General features: G+C 39.3%; 3 protein-coding genes across 4 annotated transcripts; all 3 read left to right on the top strand.

Moving 5' to 3' along the window:
* Window positions 1–846: 846 nt before the first annotated feature.
* On the top strand, window positions 847–7867 carry LOC132789794 (acetylcholine receptor subunit beta-like 1). The gene is given in 8 exon segments (XM_060798058.1): window positions 847–968; window positions 1036–1209; window positions 4095–4183; window positions 4185–4232; window positions 5073–5227; window positions 5470–5914; window positions 6771–7370; window positions 7427–7867. Coding segments are annotated over 7 exon segments (1575 nt in total). The 5' UTR covers window positions 847–968; window positions 1036–1136; the 3' UTR covers window positions 7592–7867.
* Window positions 7868–9242: 1375 nt separating this feature from the next.
* LOC132789795 (uncharacterized) lies at window positions 9243–11181 on the top strand. Its single transcript, XM_060798059.1, has 2 exons — window positions 9243–9505; window positions 9601–11181. The coding sequence occupies exons 1-2, from the start codon at window positions 9503–9505 to the stop codon at window positions 10978–10980; spliced, it is 1383 nt and encodes a 460-aa protein (XP_060654042.1). The 5' UTR covers window positions 9243–9502; the 3' UTR covers window positions 10981–11181.
* Window positions 11182–21438: 10257 nt separating this feature from the next.
* On the top strand, window positions 21439–22949 carry LOC132791295 (striated muscle-specific serine/threonine-protein kinase). Of its 2 annotated transcripts, XM_060800167.1 has the most exons (3): window positions 21439–21557; window positions 21908–22261; window positions 22584–22949. In XM_060800167.1, exons 1-3 carry the CDS (start codon window positions 21555–21557, stop codon window positions 22587–22589), a joined length of 363 nt encoding a protein of 120 aa, XP_060656150.1. In that variant the 5' UTR covers window positions 21439–21554; the 3' UTR covers window positions 22590–22949. The 2 variants fall into 2 exon arrangements, with proteins under 2 accessions (XP_060656150.1, XP_060656149.1); XM_060800166.1 differs by having other exon boundaries at window positions 21908–22949.
* Window positions 22950–25807: the final 2858 nt, after the last annotated feature.

Genomic DNA, 25807 nt, shown 5'->3' with positions numbered 1-25807 from the left:
TTAGTATAATTTTATTATTATAGCGGTTTTCATTTGGTATATTTTAAAATTAATGCCGCATTTTTCTGCTTTCACTATAAATGGGTAGCAGGTATCTTACAGTCGAGCTCACTCCACTGTAACTTTCCTACTTGTTTATTACCCAACATTTTGCATAAATGTGCAGCGATTAAAAATAAATTAATATCGAATTAGAATAATTAAATATGCTATACTTAGAGGAATGTAAAAAGTTACAGATGCGTAGCGAACCTTATGACAAGTTTATGATACGCGAATTTTGCATATCATTTGGGCGTCATGAGGAACTACACAAAGTATGTAAATTTTTCTAGTATAAGTAGCTAGTAGCAGCTTCTGGCTAACAGCGATTAGGCGCAACGAATCATAAAGTAAATTCATAAAAACAAACTCTAGACGACGACGCCCAGTTGACCTTTTGCTTTTGTTAATTTTCAAGTTGCTTAATTTATAGGCGCAAAAGGTGTTGTGCCATCGTCATCTAATTAAACCAGACTGCGGAAGTGGAGTGCATTGGAGCATTACAATTCACACGCACTGTATAGCGACTTAATTGCATAAGGTGGCAACTCTGGCGCCAGCATGTAAACAATAGCAATCAACAGCTGACCCAAGCCGAACAAGGCCAACCCCTAAGAACGTGCTTTTGTTTACAAATTTTGGCAGCAGGCAGCATGAGCAACCCCCTCTCTCTCTCTCGCTCTCTTTTATCCGAGCTGCGCCGCAGACAGCAGAGAAAGAGAGTGGGAGAGAAATGTCGCTCGGCTGCTGTGCGCATCTCAAATCTCAATCGCATTGATTTTATCCAGAGTCCAGAAGTAGAGTTCTTAATCCGCACCCAAACTGCCTATGTAAAAGTTGTAATATTCGTGCAGGCTTAGGAAAAACACCTCTGAAAATTGTGAAAAGTTTACTAAAATTTACAAAAAAATACCCACAATCAGCAGGTGAAGTTGATTGACTATTCCAATTCGTATTACTCGGTGTTTTAATGTCGAAAAATCTTCACTTCAGTCGCTTTGGGCGTTTCATCAATTTATAACTATGCCAGGCCTGCATATTAAATAGTCAAGGAATAGAGTGGAACAGCCGAGCAAGGACACACATTACAAATAATGGAGTTACCGAGCAGGACGTGGTTGATGCTGCTGCTCTGCAGCATCCTGGGGCTGCTATTGATTGATACAGGTACGTGTGTGTGGTGCAGTTGTGAACTTCTTTGCTCTCGAGGGGCTCGCAACTTATGTAATTAACTTAAAGGGGCGGGCAACAAAAAACCCTGCTAACTGCTAACGAATTTTTAACCCAACTTAAAACCCCAATGAATATCCAACAAAAAACAAAGTTCTTTGAAACTAGCAACCTTTTACAGCAATGATTTGATTTTTTTCTTAAATTTTATGAGAACGCACAAGCAGCGACGCCTTGACAAAAATTCCGCAAGTTTCATTGTATTAGCAAGAACCAACTCGGCCTCTGCCGCTGCCTCTGCCTCTGCCTTCTGCCACAAAGCTACAGCTACAGCCACAGCCACAGCCTTTAACCACAGCATCTGCCTCTCTCTGCCTCTGTCTTCTGCCACAGCCACAGCCTCAGCCTCAGCCTCAGCCGCAGTCTCTGCTGTCTATAGTTAGGCACTCGAACAACAAAACTAACAACAACAACAACAATATAATAACTACAACTGTAAACTACAAAACAACTGAAACAGCTACACAAATCGACTGAAATTGAAACTTGAGGAATTTGCCAAAGCGTCGCTGCTGCAGCGCTGCCAAAAATTGCCGAACCATCATATCAAAAAAGACTGCGCCGCTCATTAATGCAACTCCAAATACAATCAACTATATATTTGAATATATATATAAAATATATATAGCTGCTACTTTACCTCTCTCTCTCTCTCTCTCTCTCTTGTAATCATTAGTAGCCTTAGCCTCCAATAATAAACTTAAACTATCTCCTAGCACCCGCTCTTAACTCAACTAAAACTGCAGCTTAGAATTTCCATCTCTCTCTCTCGCCAACTCTCTCTTCCTCTCTCTCTATCTCGTATATAGCTGCTCTATATTAAATATAGCATAGTTTTTTTAATAGTTTAACTTCCAACGCTCGCAAAATACAAAGCTGTTAAACTTCTTAACCTACTTAAAAAATATATATATATATAAACCTCTTTCAACTCCCCCGATACCTTCTACTACTACAACAAACTACAATACTACTTACTACTACTATTTTCACCATCCACCTTCTAATTAGCTATCTCTCTGCTTTTTTGTAATTAACAAATAATTTTCCATCCAAAAAAAGAAAATACCAAAAAAAAAACAACAAAAAATCGAAACTTTAAAATGAAATGATGTACTGCAAAGCGTAGCAAAAACTCCCTTGGCGCTGCCGCAGCAGATGGATACACACCAAAGCAAAGCTGAAATGAAAATGAACTGAATATATATATTGAAAGCATTTTGTCGATCGCAAATGATTGCAAAAAGATTTCTGTATCAACTGCCGAATCTTAATTCATACTCCTTCTGTGCTGAGCAGTCCAATCGAATATCTAGTTAACCATAGTCGAAAAAATCAAGTAACAGAAATAAAATAAACGCACCGAAATTGACAGATGAGACTTCCTTTTAGTACTTTATGCTGTACTTAGAGCTCTTTCACATACATAAACACATACATACAGTCACACATGTATCATACTCATACATATGTAACCAATAAAATAGCGCAACTGCAACTCGAAACTCAGAGTCCCAAAACCCCAGACACGATATTCCCGTCCTCCCCAGTTCCGTTTGCCAAAAAAAAAATAAAACAGAAGCATAATTTTGTGCTCTATATAACACACATAGACAAGCATAACCCGGTCATGATAGCTACTTCACATACTTATATATATATATACATACACTTACTACACACACTCTTAGACTCACTCTTGTGCCAGGGACATTGCCATGCCCCATGCTTTTCACAGCAGCTGGGCAACAGCATCCATCCACATCCCAGTCGCTCTGCGCATGAGTGAATTTCGCTCTCTCTCTCTCGCTCTCAGTTCTCTCTCAATTGTTTCTCTGTCGGATAAAATTTGAATGTCACATTGCTTAGTTGTCGTTGTTTTTTTTTCGTGTGTTAGTTTTGAAGTTGTAACAGATTTCTAGCTAGAGCTGCAGGACCCGGTATTTACACAACTTTGCACCCGAGTCGAGTTATCGTACTTAGCTCCTAGGACTGTTTAATCTGTCAAAGAGAGAGGTCCTTGCACCCAGTTGACCACTGTGCGCGACACAGCAGTTGTTAGCATAGTATGCGTGTGTGTGTGTGAATGGAATGTCGACTGCTGTCGCGCACAGTTGTTCAGTGCAATGGCATCTAACACAACGCGTCGTATACGCAACACACTCGCTCACTCACTCCACATTGTAAAGCACAACAACAACTAGAACAACGCCAACAATGAAAACAACAGCACAACAGTAACAACAACAATATGAAATCGAGCGGCTTTCATGTTTCGTCACTTTTAATTTTCCATAGTTGAAACAAAATTAGAAAATCGGCGTCAAGTCAACAACAACAAGAACCAAAAAAATGAATGTAATCTGCAAAATCTGAAATCTTTGTGCTGTCTATCTCGATCTTTCTCTCTTTCGCCTTCACTCTCTCTCTCTCTCTCTCTCTTGCTCTCTCTCTCTCTCTTTCTATCTGTCTGTCTCTGTCTAACTGTCTAAGCTATGCCATCATTATAAGCCATTAAAAGAACTCAAAACAACTCAAAAAGAAAACAAAAACAAACAATTAAAAAACTAAAACAACAAAAGAATACAAAAACAACAACCAAAAAAAAAAAATTTGCTCATATACGTTCCGTCTTTCTTTCCGTTTTTCTGTGTCTTCTTCTGTAATCTGTAATCTTGTGTTCTGTTTATTCCTTGGGTTTTTCTTGGTTCCCTTGATTTTTTTGCCATATTTTTATCAACCATTTTCTTTGTGTGTGTTTCCCTTGGTTCCCTAATTTTATGTTGTTTTTTTGTGTGTATTGTGTTTGTTCGTTTTTATAGTCAGTGCATCCGAAGACGAAGAGCGCCTGGTGCGTGACCTCTTTCGAGGCTACAATAAACTCATACGACCCGTACAAAATATGACACAAAAAAGTTGGAGTAAGATTTGGTTTGGCGTTCGTACAGCTAATCAATGTCGTAAGTGTTATCTTATCAAAAAAAACAACCACAAAAAAAAAATATATAATTCGAATTAAAAAAAAACAAAACAAAAATAAAAATAATACTTACTAAATATCACAAGTATTAGCAAATTAATAAAATACTAACTTAGTAGCGTGTAACTAACTAACTGTACTTACGAGTTCTGTTCATAAATAATTCTTGAGTTTTGTTGCTGCCACCACAGCACGCACAGTGGCCGCAGCAGCCACGCCTTCCTCCTGATTTGGGGGCGTGCTGTTTGCGATCAGTGGGCGTGGTAGCCGCCAGCCAAATTTTCAGTTTCGATTATGCTTTGTAAATACATTAATTACACGTGTGTTGTCTTGACTTGTACTATTTGTATGTTTGTAGTGAAACTTCATGCCTAGCATTACGAATACTAACTACTACTAAAAAATAAGCAAGCATAACGCATCTAGTATAATTAAAATTGCATTAACAAATCCAATTAAATAATACCAAAAAAAAACAAAACAAAAATCTAATAACAACTAAGAACTTACTCAATATACAATATTATTGCGCAAACAAAAACCGAATGCAAATAATGACTTAAATTACCTTCCCACCCGCTCTCTCAATATATATTTTCTCTCTCTATTCGATTCGATACGAACTCGAATCATGAAATACTATCGATATATCGATATCGATAACTCTGAACCATCACAAAATTAAAAATACAACCACTCTACCACCACCACCACAACCAACCACCATCATCACCACCAAAAAAAAAAAAAAAAAAATTCAAAAATCGAAAAAAAAAAAACAAACAATCGAACTAATTCAAACCGATCAATTGAAACCAAGAATGAGAAAAATCAAATTATGAAATCAAACGTTTGGTTACGTTTGGTTTGGTACGACTATCAGCTACAGTGGGATGAGGCTGACTACGGCGGTATCGGGGTGCTGCGGCTGCCTCCGGATAAGGTTTGGAAGCCGGACATTGTGCTCTTCAATAAGTGAGTAAATGGTCAATTACTAACTAACTAACCTAACTAAAATCTAGAATGTGTACCTATGTCTATGTAAATTAACTAACTAACTCCAAACAAAGACTCTCCACTCTCTCAATATAGTTCAGTTCTATATATATATTTGTGTGTGTTATAACTCTCTCTGAACACTGTTAAACTAGGCGTCAAAGTTTTCGCAACTATCGAAGAGACAACTACTAATATCTCTTTCTCTGCTTTGCGTCTAGTGCCGATGGCAACTACGAGGTGCGCTACAAGTCGAACGTACTCATCTATCCCACGGGCGAAGTGCTCTGGGTGCCACCGGCGATCTATCAGAGCTCCTGCACTATCGATGTCACCTACTTCCCCTTCGATCAGCAGACTTGCATCATGAAGTTCGGTTCCTGGACCTTCAATGGCGATCAAGTCTCACTGGCTCTCTATAACAACAAGAACTTTGTGGATCTGTCGGATTATTGGAAATCGGGTACTTGGGATATTATCGAAGTGCCCGCCTATCTTAATGTCTACGAGGGTGACAGCAATCATCCCACAGAGACGGACATTACATTTTACATCATCATCAGACGTAAAACATTGTTCTACACGGTCAACTTGATTCTACCCACGGTGCTGATTTCATTCCTTTGCGTACTCGTCTTCTATCTGCCCGCCGAGGCCGGCGAAAAGGTGAGTTCGGGTCAATTTTTATACCCGCTTGCAAGAGGGTAGAAGGGTATTATGATTTTGTGAATGCAGGAAATGTATGTAGCAGACCGAAGGAGGCATCTTCGGCTCTATAAAGTATATATATTATATTTTTGATCAGCATCAACAGATGAGATCATATAGCCATGTCTGTCTGTCTGTCCGTTTAAACATATACATCCTAGAGACTATACGGAATGGAACTAAAAATTTTCCGATAGCACTTGTAAGCAAGCAGATCAAGTTTGTTTTACATTTTTTTTGGCCTTACGATTACTGCAGAAAGAAATGACTGCTGCTGTCGATTCTTAATTACTTTGCTTCTAGTATATGTTTTACTTTAAACATATTGGTATATCAAAATATAATCATCTTAATTGCTTTGATTGACAATCTGGTATATTTTGATATTCATGGTATACTTTGATAGTATATCAATATACCAAATACACTCTTCTTAGTTGTTTTGGTTAACAATCTGGTATATTTTGTAATATTCGGTATAATATCAATGTAATAGTATATCGATATACCAAATAGTTTGGTTTTAGTTGTTTTGGTTGACAGCCTGGTATATTTTGTATTCTACGGTATATTTTTAACATATAAGCAAAAAAAATCTTCAGTATATTTAAGTATATTTTTTAGTATATTAAGTGGGTTTATTTTGAGAATAATCCCGCACAGTTTTGCATTTATTGAAAATGAGTATCGGGTATCTCACAGTCGGGGCGCACTCATGCCTAGCTATCGTACTTGTTTGATTTGTTTTGATGGCCTATGATATTTTATTTCGGGTTCTTGTTTGGCTCATCTTACAAACCGGATTCATGGCTAGGTCACGCTGGGCATTAGCATTTTGCTGTCACTGGTTGTGTTCCTGTTGCTTGTGTCGAAGATATTGCCACCCACATCGCTGGTGCTGCCGCTGATCGCCAAGTATCTGCTGTTCACCTTCATCATGAACACCGTCTCCATTCTGGTCACCGTCATCATTATCAATTGGAATTTCCGTGGCCCGCGCACACATCGTATGCCCATGTGGATACGCTCCGTCTTCCTCCATTATCTGCCCGCCTTCCTGTTCATGAAGCGTCCGCGCAAGACACGCCTTCGCTGGATGATGGAAATGCCCGGCATGAGCATGCCCGCACATCCGCATCCCTCATACGGTTCTCCCGCCGAGTTGCCCAAGCATATCAGCGCAATTGGTGGCAAGCAGTCAAAGATGGAGGTCATGGAGCTATCGGATCTGCATCATCCCAACTGCAAGATCAATCGAAAGGTGAACAGTGGTGCAGAGCTGGGACTGGGCGATGGTTGTCGTCGTGAGAGTGAATCCTCCGATTCCATTTTGCTCTCGCCGGAGGCCAGCAAAGCCACCGAGGCGGTGGAGTTCATTGCCGAGCACTTGCGCAATGAGGATCTCTATATACAGGTGAGAAACACCTTCAGATAAGTTCTTAAGATTAGAATTATATATTTATATTTCAGACTCGCGAGGATTGGAAGTATGTGGCCATGGTCATCGATCGTCTGCAGCTGTACATCTTCTTCATAGTGACCACAGCTGGCACCGTTGGCATTCTTATGGATGCGCCACATATCTTCGAGTACGTCGATCAAGATCGGATCATCGAGATCTATCGTGGCAAGTAAACAAGTAAAAAAGAGTCGAAACTCTCACTCTCTCTTCCAATTGGACAAAAACTAAACAAAAGGTTAAACATTGCAAAAGGCAACAATAAAATAAAATAAACGAAAAAAATTTAAGCGGATTTTTAGATTTTAATAAATGACAATTAGAAGAAATGTCAAGGAAACAAATAAAAAAAATTGGCAAATTGGCTAATTCAATCTTAGGACTATAGCAACAATTCAAGTTACAAACAAAAAAAAAACACATAAACGCAAATAATTATCCGACACAGAAAATTGCAATTTGAAAAGCTTCACATTTAGGCATAGAAATCATTCAAAACAAAACGAAAAAACGAAATTCACAATAACAAAAAGGTTTATGAGAACGAAAAGCAAAACATGAGAATCAAATCAACTAGTGGAATTGTGTGGAAAAACAAATATTTTTAATTTTAAAATAATAATATATATTTAGTTTAAGTGCAATAAACAATGATAACTTTAATGACACGACGACAGTATTTGCAATTTGTTATGTTTAGAGAACTAAGTAAACCAATTGAAAAACTAATGCATAAGAAGATCAATGAAAACTAAATTAAATTTGTAAGTGCTTCACATCCAGCAAATTGATAAAGAAAATGCGATAACCCAAAAAACAAACAAACACAAAAACACAGAGCAAAAACAAACTTATAGGCAAAACACCAAAAAGGCAACACAAAAACAACACAGAAAACTAACAAACTAATAAAAATGCAAAGTTAATTAATAAAAAAGAAAAAAAATACGAAAAAAAAATATCATAAAATTTAAAAACACAATAGCAAAAATGGAAACTGGCTCAGAGCATTGCCCATACGCCGCGTAATCCGCCAACTAATTGGCTTATTAATTAATTGATATTGGCGTTTATCTGGCTATGCATTTTATGCGATTGCAACGTCAGTTGTTGGAAGCTGTTGTCAATGCAAATTAGTTTTGCACTGCTATAAATAGCAGATATCTATAAATATCTACTGGAATGTGCATGTTGCACTTCTGACTCAGCTCTTTATTGTAGACAGCAAACATTTCTGTAGATCTTTGGCACGATTCCATTTCGTTAGATGTCAGCTTATGATTTGATATGTCTGAAAATATGCAAATCGTTGAACAAAGTATTTCGCACATTAATCAACTCGCAGCCAGCTACAACTTTGGTGTGAATTCTGTCAGCTCATTCGGCTTGCGGTGATTAAATGTAAATAAACGACACTCAGGTTTGATAAGCATGGTTCCTGGTTAACATCAACTACCAGCCAGGGCCAGCTAAATAGCTAAGGTATGAGTACAAAAAGAGAAAAAACCCTAAGCGCTAAAAAACTAACTAGTACGCGTTGTTATTGACTTACAATCGCCGTTGATTACCAGCAGTAGCAGCAGCAGCAGCGGCGGCAGCAAGTAGAGAAACAACTACAGCAACTACAACTACAGCAACAACTACAACTAACAAAGGTTGCAGCATCACGACGACGACTGAGACAAGCTGAGCCGACCGAGTGTCTCTCGCATCACATCACGTCTCGGTTTTGGTCTCGCTTCTCGCTGAGTCAAAAGTCGTCGTCGGCTTGGCTCAAAAACCTAGCTAAGCCAGCTTAGGGGCTGCTTTGGTATAAATTCGCCAAGGGAGAACATTTGGGCATCATTCGATTTTCTGATTTTGCAACGAAGACGTCGCTGGCTGGCTCCGTCGTCCAGTTGCCCAGTTGCCAAGTCGTCAATAGACAGCAATTGTCGTGTGTTGTGCTCAAACCGGTAAACAGAAAAAATACAGTTCAATTTCATCGCTCATTGCGCTCGCTTCGCCGCGTTTAACTGTGACTGTGTCTAGTGTGTGTTTTCCCACTTGGAAAAACTGTGAAAATTCGCGCGCTCAACTTAGCCAACATGGTGAGTGTGCGCACCATTTCATGAAACTCAATTCGCAACCATTCACGGATTAATCTAAATTGTGTTTGTTGCTCTTCCTTCCCTTCGTTCCGCAGCGCTTTTTATTGCCTCTGGTGGCGCTGATCGCTGCCGCTGGCGTCTCGGCGGATGTCTCGCATCTGGACACCGATCTGCGTGAGGATGGCTATCACTATAAGCAGCCATCGCTGCCGTTCCCTCCGCCGCCCTCGGGCAATGGCATTGAGGACTCTGGTCTGATTCCCGGACCAGCTCCATCAGCGCCTGGTCCATCTTATGGCCCACCTCAAACGCAGCCACCGCGTCCGCAACCGCAACCGCAGCCCACTGCTCCGGCTCCATCTTATGGTCCACCACAGACGCAGCCACCACGTCCTCAACCGCAGCCTGTGCCCACCGCACCTGCTCCTTCCTATGGACCTCCTCAGACGCAGCCACCACGTCCCCAGCCCACGGCACCAGCTCCGTCTTACGGTCCCCCACAAACTCAACCTCCTCGTCCTCAGCCTCAGCCTGTGCCCACAGCACCTGCTCCTTCTTATGGCCCACCTCAAACACAACCACCACGTCCTCAGCCCCAGCCAACGCAGCCACGTCCTAGCTATGGACCACCACAGACTCAGGCTCCTCCCGCCGGACCGGAATACTTGCCTCCCGATCAGCCACAGCAGCCCAAGCCACGTCCAGTGCCCACGCGTCCATCGCCGCCAGCACCACAACCAACCAGCGACTACGGACCACCACCAACTCAACCTCAGCCACAGCCAACACGTCCTCAGCCACCAAGCCCACAGCCAACGCGTCCTCAACCACCTCGTCCTCAGCAACCAGGTCCTGAGTATCTGCCGCCTTCTGGTCCACCAAGCGGACCTCCAGCACCACCCGCACCACCTACATATCAGCCACGCCCACCAGTGCAACCAGCACCTTCAGCTCCTGGACCAAGCTATGGTCCTCCACCTTCCAGCCCGCCTGCACCCCCCACGTATCAGCCACGTCCCCCACCACCAGCTCCACCTGCACCACCCACGTATCAGCCACGCCCACCAGCACCTCCTGCACCGCCAGCACCTACTCCTAGCTATGGTCCTCCTCCTGCTAGTCCTCCGGCACCGCCTACCTACCAGCCACGCCCACCAGCACCCACTCCCAGCTACGGACCACCGCCAGAGGGACCCACCTATCAGCCACGTCCACCAGCACCACCTGCACCACCCACCTACCAGCCACGCCCACCAGCACCTCCTGCACCGCCAGCACCAACTCCTGGCTACGTGCCTCCCTCACCTCCCGCGAGCCCTCCAGCGCCACCCACTTACCAGCCACGCCCACCCGCACCACCTGCACCACCCAGCCCCACTTATCCAGCGCCCGAGCCAGAGCCAGTGCCAGATGCTGGATCGTTGGGTCCGGATGGCTACAACTACAATAAGCCTGCCAAGCCATTCACCTTCTAGGTGCTTGACACACTCCAAAACGAGATCCAAATCGAAATCATGTTCGCACTTTCATAATGCATCCCAAGTAGTAATTTTTTGGAGCACTTGCTACGCTGCCTTCCCCGCCGTACTTTGTAGTAGGTACATTGTAAATGCATCTATTGTAAATCGTCGTTTCAAATAAAGAGAATTCTACACCGAAACCAATTAACTTTGACTCGCTAGATCGCATTGCCAGATTGTGCACTTGGCCAATGTCCAATTGCCAGTGGATGCTGCAGCTATTGCATTCAGTAGTTTGCTGACCTTCTGTGGCGTCAGCTCTGACAAGCAGTTGACGCGTTCCAAGATCTATTGCGACGGTCATTAGCGCCGGCAGATGCCACCACAACACACCAAATATCAGCAGTTCAAGTGCAACAAAACATCAGTAGCCGGCCGGCTGTAAATCGAGTTATAGATTGATGCACTGAGAGAAATTATACTTACAGAAAATTAGAGCATTTCAGAAAAAAAGTTAAAAAAGATATAACAAATAGGGAAAAAACATACAAGTAATAACAAAAATTCGGGGAAAAAAGTATTTGAATGGATAGTTTTTGCTATGGATAATTCTATTAACTTTTTTACTTCCAGAATTCATAATTCGCTGTAGTATAAATATAAAAATAATATAAAGTTTAAATAATTCGATATATTAATTTTTTCCTTCAAGGATACTAAAAATATTGTTGATATATGTGTGAATAGTTTTATGCATTATTTTTAACCCCTTCAAGAATTTCTCAATCAACTTGAGTATTATTATTTTAATTGTAATGATAAAAGTGTGAAGAGTTCTATATATTATTTTTTATTTCAAAGATTTTGCAAGTAGCTGAAGCAAACATTATTTTTTTTAAATAATTCGCAAATGGATTTTACTTTATATTTCTTTTTAAATGATTATTTTTGCTAAAGAACACATTTTCTTTGATTTATTTTAAACTTGAGGAAACAATTAAAAATGTTCTCTCTGCATACTTTGATCAGTGTAAACAAAATTTTATGCCTATTTGACATTTATAATTCTGTTTTTTTTTTGTGTCATTAATATTTTTAATGTGCCATTATGAGCTGCCAGCAATTTTCGACCATTGTAATAATAATAGGTTTATTATTTTGGTTGAGTGTAAAGTTGGAATCAGAGGCTGCACTCTCCGGTAGGTCATATCAATCAACAGATTATGCCATAAATCAATGTTTAGTCGCACAGGGACCACAGCAATGGCAACAACAACAACAACAGCTATAGCAACAGCAACGGCAACAGCATCAACAAAAATAGCAACCGCAACAAAAATCTCAAATTTGATGCCGGCAAACAAGCGGAAATTCCGTGAGCGTCAAGCAGCCGTGAAGCAGCAGTCACAGTTCTCATCGGCGGGCACTGTTTGTTAGATGCTTAGGTGTCGTTATAGTATATAAATCCATAAATCCATGAGTCCATAATGACTATATAAACGCACATAACGATTCGAATTGCAGCATTGCCATAGATGGCGGTGCATTCAAGGTGCCTTCGAAGTCATCGATCGATCCATCCATCGATGGATCGATCGACCGGCATCGTCTCTCAGCCAAAATCAATACGAAAACAGTAAGTAAGTAGTGGTAGATGAATAGTCGACGTCGTTGACGAGTTGCTGACGACGACTCAATTCCCACAAGCTGTCGTCAGTTAGTCCATCATTCATTTAGTCAATCTGTCAATTGCGCTTAGTCAATAAATTGAGCTGGCGCTGGCGACGGCGATGGCGATGGCGATGCATGTGCTTCATTAGGCCCCAAAAAAGTGCAACTGCAACTGCAACTGCAACAACAGGTTAAGCAATGCTTTTTGCCATGGCTTTAGGGGCTTAGAGGGCTCAGCTACTTACTAATTACATAAGCATTTACTTACGGCCTTCGATTTGACTGTGACTGAGAGAGTTGCAGTTGGACATCATAGTTGCTTGGTGAAGCTATTCAAAATGTTAGTAGTCGATGCTGATGATTATGATGAAGACACGCGCCCTTCGTCGAAGCAACACTGCATTGCTTTTGATTAACGTCTTAACGAGTGTGTCTCTGGGTGTGATTTATGTATTTTTTGCTGCTATTTGACTGACCTGCAGCTGCAACCTGATGCCGCGGCGCTTGAAGCTTCGCATTTTTTTGCGTGATTTATGATTACAGAGATTTTCAGAGTTTGTTTTTTTTTCGGCATGTCAAAAGATTCGGCACGCATTGTCCGCTCATTGTTTTGTTAGTTGATTAGAGTTGAGCTTCATTTTATTTTATTTCATTCCATTTAATTTCATTTGTTTAGCGTTGGCGTTGGATAGAACAAGTTCATTAGTTAGTGCCTGATGACCTTATCGAATTCTATGTAACGAATAACGAAACGACAAAGCACAAATCCAAGGCACAAAGTATGATTCTCAGCTTCCATCCATCCGGGTGTAATTTCCCAAACAAGTTATTCACACTCACAAATAGCCGGAGACTCGAACGACACGCAAATGTAAATACAAGTATTAATATTAAATAAATTAAGCTACAAACAAAAAAATAGATGAATGTACAAACACACTGAAATATATACATAAATTTATTTGTGTCTGGTGCTTAAATAAATTGTGATGTTCTGCTTTGGCCGGCGGCAAAAATTGGTTTTTATCTCATCTAACAAAATTCCTTAATTTTTTTCTTGTTGTATATTAATCTCGACAACTAATCAAAAATATTAACTGACAAATTATAATTATGACTTAATCGACAGCATTCAATAAAGAGTCTTTCAGCTTGTTTGCCAGATTTATGCCATCGCCAAGAAATGTTCGTCATGATTTCTAATGACGCATACGCAACGTTGGCTTGAAGCACAAGACTCCACTTCTGTATGCGCAGATCGCACTGGGGCAACGCCTCTTGTAAATCAATCAGAGCGAAATTGCCCTTGGCACAGTTGTTCAAACTGTTAGCCGCTTGTATTTCTAAAATTTAGATGCTGACAAGAGTGAAAAAAACCACAAAATCAAAGCTAGGTGTGTACAAAAAAAAAATCTCTACCATCAGCGCAACAACAAAGGTAGCAGAAGCAACGCACTTTACGTTTTTTTTCAAAGCAAACATTGCGTACGATGATTTGTGTAGACGGGTCAGGCCAAAAGAAATATGAAGCAGTCGGTTCAAATGAACGGACAGAAGCAAAAACGGCCAGTTGAAAAGCTAACCACGCATGAAAAATCTAATCTCAATTATGCTTGAAGCTACTGGCTTGTGCAAGCGAATAAAGTGGTTGCTCAACTGTAGCCCAAAATTATGCTTTCTTAACGAAGCTGACTTAATGAAGTTTAATTTGTTTTATACTTTTAATTGCCAGTTAAAATTCGTTGCCAGCAGATTACGAAAATTCACTGAACGAATAATGCCAAAAATATTGCATACTTTTAGGTGCGAGTCTCTGCTGCTGGTTTTTGTCTGAGCTAAGTATTTTAGCATTTGCATAAATGCTGGCAATAAATCAAGTATACGTTTCGCTTTGAACGAGACACATTCTAGTGTTCAAATTAAATATTTTGAAGCTTCAACTTTGCTTAATTCGCTAATCGCATTTAATTTGCAGTGTGTTTATTTTTAGAATCGCTAATTGTTGAGTTCATTTACCGTATGCAACTTCCTTATCCGATTCCGATTCGAACGATATTGCATGTAACTTCCCCCGCTACTTCACGCATTATCTAAAAATTAATCAATACTTTATTAGATGCTTAACATCTATTAACCTTCTGAGCGTTCAAGTGATTGCAAATAAATCAAAATTATCCAAAGAAAAAAAAAGCCGCACAAGAAATCTTTTCTAAGTAGTAGCATCAAAATCGACATCGCCATCAGCAAAATCAGACGAACAACAAAAACAATGAGAAACAACTCTAACAATTGACAGCCGCGATTTATGAATTATAAGCGAAGCGCGAACAAAATCGTTTAGCTGCTGAAATTGCCAATTATTTGCTTGCCATTCCCGACTCGTGGACAACAGATGGATATCTTCAGATAGCGAAGATAGCGGCTCATTAGTTGGCTTAGCCTTTGTTTAAAAATAGCAAAATAGACTTTTGGCAATTTCGATTTCAATTCAGCGTTGATGGGAGATGCTTTACGAAGCAGAGCAGAGCAGAGCGGCCTTTCTTAGCAATTGATTGAATATTGTTTTTTTATGCGTTTGAGGCCCAAACGATTTCCATAATATCAAGGCACAATTTGTTGGCTATTAAGTTTCAATTAAAAGCTTACAATGCGCTGGAGCTTGAAAGCGAAAATGCGATGCGACAATCATAAAGAGAAGCAGATCATTGACTTGACCATTTTGACTGGGCCATTCATATTGCCTTTGGGGCGTCTTTGTCACGCAAATGCTATTCATTGTGGACCATTAAGTTGAATTTTGACTGTGGACTATGACTATTGACTACTTGACAGGAAGGAGTGGACAATAAACCGTGGATTGTTGGATTGTTGTTGACCGCTGACAGACTGCGCTTTTCGGTGAGCGTGAATCAATTAACGGCACGTCAACATATGCCATGCAGAAACGCAACTGGAACTGAAGCTGAACTTAAAACTGGTCACCGTTGCCATTGCGTGGCCAACAATGTGGGTCGTGCGTTGTGTGTTGTGAGTTGTGAGGGCCCCTCGGCTGACAGGCACTTGTCAAGCAAATCCATAATACGTGTCAAACAAATCAACACATCCGAAAATGTTGCTTGGTAGTTGTTGTCGAAGTAGTGGCTTCAAAATGCAAATGAAACAGCAAAAAAAAAAAAAGAAACCAAAATTAAATTATCCAATGTTTACAATCTCTTTACAAATTTTAACCTTGGCCTTACACACAAACGCAAACGCAACACACAATCACAATCACATTTTGGGTAGCAGCAGCATCATATTCAAGTCATTTATAAGATGCACACACAAAACAAATGGCAACAAAGCCCCTCGCCAAATAAAGCGCAGCAAGCGGGCATCTAATTCGAAACAATGTCAGATCAGCTACTTAACACACATACCCACACACACACATACACAGACACACGCTCCATAGACCTTTGTAAAGCTTAGAGTATCAATTAGTTGGGCCATTGACCATTGGCCAAGTTTAGAACTTTACAGCGCCAAATCTTTGCCAGACTTTGTGGCGGGACTGTGGCGAGAACCTTCTTTTTTTTCTTTCTTTTGTCTTGGATATCAGCGTCAACCACGTCACGTGCCAGCTCAGCGAGCGGCAGCTGAGTGAAACGGGTTCTAAAATCGCTGCCCGCTGCCCATTAGACAACAAAAAACAGAAGAGATACAAACTAAAGATGCCAAAAGATAGATATTCGTACACACGAGCAGATTCATTTGCATTTGTGCAAATTAACTCGAATGGCTTATAAATATAAACATTTAAATCAACGAGTTTTTTATTTGAATTTTTTTTTGCTGGCCTAAGTGCTAGGCAGTCAACAACACGAAACAACTAGCTAGAACGAGTTGCTTTTTTTATGGTGGACTTATGGCATATTATGTATAAAGCGATAGTCATCAGTGTCATTTCATGTTTGACTATGAACTAGATTTGTCACTATCATCATCTACACAGAAATATGAATGAATACTTGAATGGCTGATCTGCGACACTAAAAACGATGTTTGCTGATAATAAAAAATGAAATTAAATGAAATGTCAGCTCAACAATATGTTTAACTGAAATTGAAAGCTATTATCCAAGCGAGATTTAGTCAACGATTCGCAATTAATCACCCACTTCACAGGAACCGCTTTTGAGGTTCTTATCAGAATTGAAGACAGAATGATTTAAGTTGCCTTCCAGTTTGTCTGTTAACTGGGTTACCCAAGCTTATGCGTAAATATATCTTTATTAGAACATGTTATTTATTCTAGAATCGTCTCAAGAATTCTACCTCCACTTTGAGGAGGCCTCTTGAGTTCTATTCGATCTCGATAATATTATTTTTAATTATCGAAATAATAATAATCTTCAGAGTCTTAAACAAAGTTCAAAGTGCTAGCTCAATCAGAGTACGGCACGAGCCAACAGCAAAAGATAACAAACAAAAGAATAAGAAAAAGAGAAAAAAGGTGCCAAAGTGTCTAAGCTAAAAATGTTTAACGTTTTGACCATCGATGTGTCGTTGTGTCTACGAATTCATTTAGCCAACGGCCAGCAGCCATTATAATTATGATTTTTTATTATATTTCCACTTTTTTTTGCGGCTGCTTTTTTTGTTTATTGCTGTTGTTGCGTTATAAAAACTAATTACTAAGTTAAATAATGATTAGATAGAGCTTAATGCTGGTTGAAGTTCTCAGATGTCCGATCAGTTTTTTTTTGCGACCAATTTGCATAATGAATGCGCTGTTGTTGCCAATTAAATGTTAACATCTCAGACTTGAACTGCTTTCACAAAAGGCGCGTGTCTGATTTAAGCATCTAGCTCCAGAATTGGGAACGGCAACGGTTAATGGGAATGAAAATAGATATGACATTTAACAAGAAGAGAAGAGTATAGCCCATTAATTTGCATTTATATTGTTGGATTGCTCATCTACAATACCAAGAATTACGTGTCACAATATTGTGTGTAGGTCAATTGAGGCCTAATAAAGTGAAACAAAACTGAAACAAGTTCGAACATTAATTGTGGCTAAATGTGGATTGTGATTAGCTAAATGCGGAGGCGGAAATAATGTGTAGCAACATTTGTTTATTTTGTTTGCCTCAGCGGCAGCCATTTAAATAAAATTTATTGAAGTAGTTATAAATCATTCGAGTGCTTCAGCATTCTATGTGTCTCTCTATCAGACTCTTCGTTGTTGTCGAATATTAAATGCCTAAATATTTTTATGCCAGCTATAACAACTATTTTATGAGCTTAGAATGTTTGGCCGTAAAAACGGAAGCACAGATATTTCTTCTAAGGGAATATAATATTCGGTTTGTGTTAAACGCTGTTATACTTTTGCCATAATTAATTGAATATTTATAATGCTAATGCGAGAGCGAGAGCGCTGACAATGCGGCTCTTCAGTTGGTGAATGTGCGGAAGCACGTCAGTTATTTACGATTCATTGTTTCGACACTTGACAAAATAACATTTCGAGTGAATGACAGGAATGAGTGTCTATCTAACAAATCTGTCTATCTCTCATCGTGGGTAGGCCAAACATTGGAATGTGTACACTTGTATTTAAAATAAAGTTAATGTTGGCCAAAGAATTTAAAATACTAACAAGTAGCCAAGGTTAACTTCTACCTCGTTTGCTATGGCTATGGCTATGGCTATAACGATGCCTGCAACATGATTTAAATTGTGCAATTTTTGCAGCTTGTTTTATTTATGAGTTTAAAGTTATTGTGAATTTATGCTAAAGATAGCAGTCAGCGTAGTAGTGTTAACCTAGCAACTTAATTTGGCATTGCGCATACGCATTGTGTGCCGCCTCGTTTGCTTTTGAACAATAACAACAACAACAACAACAAAACAACAAGCAAGCAAGAAGACGCATTGCCATGCGTCGATTGAAACGTCAAAGGAAAAACAACACCTCCGTGTCATATGTTGACAATAGAGAACCGCTCGATGTTTTTGCTTAGCCATGCAAATTTATCATTATATCTGCGTGCTTAGTATTTACAATCTTATTCAAATGCTAAACATAAAAGAAAAAGAAACACACACATAAGCAGAGAACGAGGCGTGTCATCGTTTTAATCGTTCGATCGCTTAGCAATAATTTGCAGACGTGGGAAACTTTTGTTTGTCAGTTCCATATGAATACTATATCTTCCTCTCTATATATATTTTTTTTTTTTTGGCTTAATGTTTTGTATTGTTCTTATCGCTTGGATCGCTTGTAAACGAGCCAAAAAACATGGCTCGGATAACAGGTCGAATACATTATAATTGGAAATTTTGTCGCACGCTTGGAACATTTAAAAAATGTTTAATAAGGCGTTGGTCGCAAGGTTAACGGCCAAACTTTTGGGAGGTCCCATTCTTATCCGAGGCTCACGAATTGTTTACTTTTTTGGCCAACTCTACGCATCGTCGTCGTATGCTAAAGTCTTAAGTGCATTTAGCTAATGATGCGGCACTTGGAAGCCCATAAATAAGCACATTTTTCGATTGCCGGCATTTAAGGTAATTTTCCAACAACGTGTCGGCTCACGGCTTTTGATTCAATTTGTGATAGCATTTTATACAGTATTTAGTATTTGACTGTGTGATTTGTTTTTACCTTCTTTTTTTTTACCGGTTCATTGGGGATTGTCCGATTGGCACGATGGTTGGGTCTATGCTAATTTGGCGACGACTTCATTTTCGGTTCCGGTGCGACAACGAGTTACCAAAACGATGAAAAAAAGATGAAATGATCAACATATTCATTTTATATAGCCATAAACATAAATAAAAGTGGTTTTTAAAAATGTTATCATATTTTATGAAATACCCTGCGTTTGGCTATCGATGCGATGCGTGTTTTGTGGCGACAAAAATGATAACATAATAAATCTGGCACGCCTTCTCATAGATTTATGAACTCAATAAGAATAGAATTGTCGTTCGATGCCGTTTTCTAATATTTTGAATGACACGTTTTGCAAGTCAAATCGAGTGACGCAACGCAACACAGCGCAGTGGATGATGATGATGACGATGACGATGGGGTTCCATAACTAATATGCGATTTATCGGTGTTTAGTCTGTGGTAAGCATTGCTAGAAATATAATATGCCAAACAAAGTCATTATTAATTACATTTTAACATTTTCTAATAACCGTAAAAATAACCATAAATAAGTTTGCTTCGAAAATATGCGCATTGCCTAAATGCTATTCTGCTTACTGCTTACTGCTTAACGCTGCTATTTAAGAGTACCCGTTTATGTTTCTTGTTTTCGATGACAAACATTCAATTAATCAAGGCACGATGCCACCATCAAAGCAGGTGAAAGGCAGGCTTCTGTTTCTGTTGGAATGATGTCACAGCACTCAGAACCAGCAGCAGCCAGACTAATTTCTAACTAATTTTTATGGTCCAGAGCTGAATGGAGAGCTCATCCAGTAGTCTTCACTTGGCTCCGCCTCTGCGCAAAAAAAAGCTTTTAGCCCGTTTCTTAGTGGCATTTCCTGTGTCCAGCCTTGGCTGCAGCTGACAAGTGGCGCACTTGAAACTCTTTGGCCAGGTGAATGTATTTCCCCCCCACACATATGCACGAAATTCAGTAAACGGAAATGATATTTGTATGCCCAAAAGCCGTTAAATTCGATGTTGTTGTCCGTTGTTGTTGTTGTTGCCGTTTGTTTCTATTTGTGGCAGAGGTCAAGTGAGCATACAAACAACCAAAATGGATGGATGGGCAGACAATCTCCTCAACTTGACATGATCGTCAAGTTGTTGTTTGTCAAAATGTGTTTAACAGCTTGTCGCTACAAACTAAAGCCAAGCTTAATAATATTTGCCTTTTCCTAATAACATAACAATATCAACAATGCGATGCGATAATTTTCAATGTGACAAAAGTTGCCAAAACATCTCAGTTTTTTATTTGGTTAACTGCCTAAACAGATTTATAGGCCAGCATAAAAAAAGATGATATACGATTGCGTTGGCATAATTAGATGACCAGATATTCCATTGTGTGTACGCGTAGTGCTGGCTAAAAATATAATTCTTATAAAAATGTTATGCAAATTAGAGCGAAACACACAGAACAATACAAAAGACTTAGGCAACGAACTTCACTTGAGCCACGAGCCGTGCCAAGCACTGCACAACACCGCGCGTCTTAAGCTTAAGAGAGTCTGAGCGGGAAAGAGAGGGAGAGAAAGAGAGCAAGAAATAGAGTGTAGTGATCGAAATCGAGATCGAGTTTGCTCTTAACTATCTTCTTTTGTTTTGGCCATTGTTGTGTGTTTGCTGCGTGTCTGTTTATGGAGCGCAGAATGTGATTTTAACTGCGACTGCGACTGTGACTGCGATTGCGTCTCCATCTTCGTCTTTGACCGATGCGTCATGACTCGTGACGACAACAAAGTGATTGTGACTGTGTCTACTGATGTTGCTTTTGGCCAAAGGGTCGCCAGCATGTGACCACTTCTAGCTGCCGCTGTTCGCTGTGGCTGCTAATATTATCGAATTATTTAATTTAAATTTTGATTTGAATTTGTTTGATGTTGTTAATGTTGCTGTAGTTGTTGCCATGCTTCTTTCAACTCTTCTCGCTGTTGTTGTTGCTGTTACTTTATTTATAACACCGTATGTGTGTGTTTCATCGAGTTTTTTTGGCGGTCGTCGCTTTGCGTTTGCTTCTTCTCTCTTTAGACCCACATAACGAACCGGACCTGCCAGATATAGTATAAATTTCATAGAAACTGCCCAGCTCATCATCATTTGTGCTTTGAACTTCTTGAGTGTAAATTGCTCGTGCGCTTCTGGACGAGAAATTTTTGCGTAACAAAAACTCCTTCAAAATCAAACAAAAACTAATCTAAACAAAATGGTATGTGATCCCTGCAGGGATAATGCAAATATATTTGGCCAGTGCGCAATTAAGGATATAAATAAATGGCCTAAAGTGAACTATAAATAAAATAAAAAACACAAAAAAGAATTTATATGTAAATCAAAAGAACAATCAGTTTGGAGTGCCGAGCTCAAGTGAACAACTTCATTGCGTTCTGACAGGCTCGAGTGTCATTCTCGCATTCCATTCGCGCCCAGGCCACAGCAATAGCAACAGCAACATCAAAGAGCAACAACAATAGCAAACACAACTATAAATAACATTAACAAGCCGCCATAAAGAGTGTACTTCAACAAACAACACATTTTTGTTCTTGTTTCCGGCAGAAATTCTTCGTGTTCATCGCTTTGGCTCTCATTGGTTTCGCAGCTGGCGCACAGTTGCCCGATTCGGCCACACAGGGACCCAATCCTCAGGACATTGCCACACCCGAACCGGAATACATTGACATCGAGGAGCCGGCACCAATTGCCGCTGCCCCCGCCCCACGTCCCGTTGCACCCCTGCCGTTGGCCCGTCCCGTCGCACGTCCCGTCGCCATTGCTCAGAACTATGTCCAGCAGCCAATTGCACAGCGCGCCCAATACCTGCCCCCTCTGGCCCAGCAGCAGCAGGCCCAGCACATCTCCGGACACGCATACAGCAGCCAGAGTGGTTACCAGTATCGTCGCCCAGTCTATGTAAGACGCTTCTACCGTCAGCGCCGCTACTAAAGAGGGGCAATGTTCTAGCACTTAACTTCTTGACTTCTTATTTAATATATCTAATTCATCTTTTACGAATCCTTATGTTTTGTTTTTTGGTTTTCTTTTTCTCTGCTGGCTGCCTTTTTTATTCACCACACAATATGTTTTTTCTCTCTCTCCCTTGTCCCGCCCCGCCCAATACTCACACCCCGATCTGTTCCCGCTCCCGATCACGATCACGATCATCCTGAACCCGTTCCCGCATCCGACACTACCACTACTACTACTACCACAACCAACACACATGGATAAATAGCATTAACCAAAACAAAATATATAAACAATTACCAAAAATATCCCCAAGCATACATACCACGCACCTCACGCAGCCACCTCAACCTTAAGCTCAACCACAAATCTACCTCAATCTACTACTCTTCAATCTATCCAACTATCGCATCTAATAACAAAATCCTAATCAAAGGCGTTTTTCCCACGAAAACGCTGACGAATAAGATACAAATACTAAAAAACATCAAAGTACAAAGAGACAAATGAAGTTCGGAAGATACAAAGAAAAAACACAATCGAAATCGAAATTGAAAATGAAACTGAAAACACACAAAAACAAAAACAAAAACAAAATCGAAATCGAAGTATTTAGTTATTGTTGAATTGCAAACACACGTAAATAAATATAAATTATTTGTAAAATAAAAAAAAATATGAAAAAAACATACAAAAACCAAGCGTAATGTATTATTTGTTTCGGCCAAGGTCCATCAATGATATGGCATATCGAAGAAGCATGTCTTTAATTATAGTATTCACAGCTCATCAGAGGCACAATAAATATGTCGGAGTACTGTGCAAGATTCGTTCTTATTATCAACATTAGTAGCCACTGCAAACCGTTGGGAACTTTGAACTGAGATTTGAGATTTGAGAACTGAAACTGAAAACTGAAAACTCAAAACTGATTGCTGCCTGTTCGCCACTCATCATTAATCATTGAAGTATGAGAGACCTACATGTGTGTGAATAGGATGAATGCGAATGATGAATACAAAATACTGTATGCTATTTTGCATACGGAAGCTCTGAATGAATGCTTGGCTTTGCTTTTTTTTTTGTTGCCGAGGGGGAACTTACCAGAAATGCGCAACATTCGATCGTCTAATATTGATTCCTGTTCTATGATTTGTTAGTTTTTACGGGAACAACAAATTAGAATGGCACTTCCACTTTAAGAGCAACGATTTAAGACTTTTGCGCGGCACAAACAAATAAATAAAAATAAATCTACTAAAACACTTTCAAAAGTTTTAACCGGTTTACAACGACTTAGAATGTTTTGTTGGTTCTTGTTCTTGCGTCTTGTCATTTAAGATCGTCTCCAAAAAGTGCAAACAAATCAGTTAAAGAGCCTTTCACACGGATTTTGGGCCACAAAACTAGACAAAAGCTTTAAAGATTGATGAATTGATTGGCATTTGGTTTATTGAGCTCAGGGGCTATCAAATGACCGCATGACAAACTGTACCACTAAATAACGATTGAAGCGATTAACTCGATTTATCGACTCTGCCTGGCGATGTCTTTGGCGCTGGCGCTGCTGGTGTTAATGGACATTGAATGGGCGTCAAGATTGCTGTAAGACTTCCGTGTGATGACTCCTTCAGACAATTAGGCTAGCGGCTAATTGACCTTCGATTGGCTCAATGATTTATGATTGTTTTTACATGAGAATGTCAAGCGTAGGCTTGTAAGCAATACAGCATAGCCAACACATAGATTTCATGATTTGGCTTCATTTTAGCTTGCAGTGATAATTTTGGATTGGATTATTTTGCTATCACATTTCATTTGGCATAAATAAATATTCTGCATCGTAAAAAATATAATTAATTTCTTAGAATACATTAATTTTTCAATTGTTTTAATTTGTTAAATATATTGTCCAACCTGTTTACTTGTTTTCATACTTTTGCGGCAACTTGATCTAAGAATAAAATAGACCAATTAATATAGTATATATATAAAGGATTAATTAAACACAAAGAATTCGTATATACATTAAAGATATTATTTATTTCACTAAAACGAACAGTGGTCCATAACACCGAAGAAGCCTTTTAATTCTTCTGAGTGCTGATTACAATGGGCGTAAAATACATTGGTAGTGCAAATGGGAATTTCTTGCCACTCACACAGAAGTCTTATTATTGCATTACCTAATTTGCGATTTTGTTATTTATTTTGTTTATTACATTGTTTTGTTAGAAAATAAATAATCTTCAGAACTTTGTTGTTACTATAATTAGTAGCTTATAGCAAAATTCATTTTAAAAACAGAAAACGGTTCAGTTTTCAAATTGAAAAATGTAACGTGAGCTTGATGTGAAACTGTTATACTGACTAACGAAGTGAAGCATAACATTTTGATCTATCAAAAATCGCCTGAAAGTAGGCAATACACTTTACACACCTATTCTATTAGTAAAATATTTATGTGTGTGTGTGTGATGGCAGTACAGTAATAAAGCACTAAGATGACTACTAACTTGCTTAAAAGAATAAAAATTAATTTAATATAAATTGCAATATTTTTAAGAAAAAGATAAGAGAGAGAGAATATAAATTTAATTCAAGCATTTTTAATAATAGTATTTTTGATTGAGAATGGAATATTTTAAAATGCTTGAAGCAAATTAGAATGTTTTTTTGTCGTATACAAAAATTAGTCTCCAGCACTGTGGCAGTTCATATTTTTCACACAACTTATTCTTATTACTAGACACTAACAAATTGAATTGAATTAAATGGTGTTTACAAGCTGACTTCTCAGCCTAGAAGTATGCAATGGACTTTTCAACGAAATCCAACCTTTAATGATTTGCGTTCTGTATTTAGAATGGCCGAGCCCGTGTATTATCTGGCTTAAGATTGCGCATACGCACCGGTAGCCATCGATAAGTCATAAAATGTTAGCAGCCTTTCTCTTTTTTTGTCATGAACGCATTCCTGCATACGATTAACGAGTAAATAGTTTCAGTGGAAGCGTCAGTGCCAAACCAGTCGAACAGAGCCAACAGAACTTGCTTAATCCTCCAAGCCAGCCAGCAAGTCATCAAGCCAGCAATCGGCAGCTAGTGAGCGAAGAGTTGAGCGGAGTGGAACTAAGCTGATGCCAAAGTAATTTATGACTATGTATTTTTAAATACTGTTACTAATACAAATGCTATCAATAAGCACTGCAAACAATATAAAATGAAAACATTTAAGGCATTAAAACAAATAAACAAAATTATCAAATTAATTTGCATTCTGATAGGAGTATGTATTATGTCGAGAGCGTCGAGCGTTGCGCATTGAGCGGGTGGCAAACTGGTTATTGTCTAATTCCACATTAGATCATATGCTCGCATTTGCATATGTACACACTCCAAAAAAATAAAAGAACGAAACTAAACATACGCAAGTGAGTGCCGAAGGAATTTCCAAATAAAGAGATAGAAGCCATTTATTATTTCCTGTTAG

This window comes from Drosophila nasuta, chromosome 3 (genome assembly GCF_023558535.2).
Source record: "Drosophila nasuta strain 15112-1781.00 chromosome 3, ASM2355853v1, whole genome shotgun sequence".
NCBI classification, from domain to species: Eukaryota; Metazoa; Arthropoda; class Insecta; order Diptera; family Drosophilidae; genus Drosophila; species Drosophila nasuta.
The sequence above is the reverse complement of the archived record's forward strand: the minus strand, read 5'-3'. Positions and strand labels throughout refer to the sequence as shown.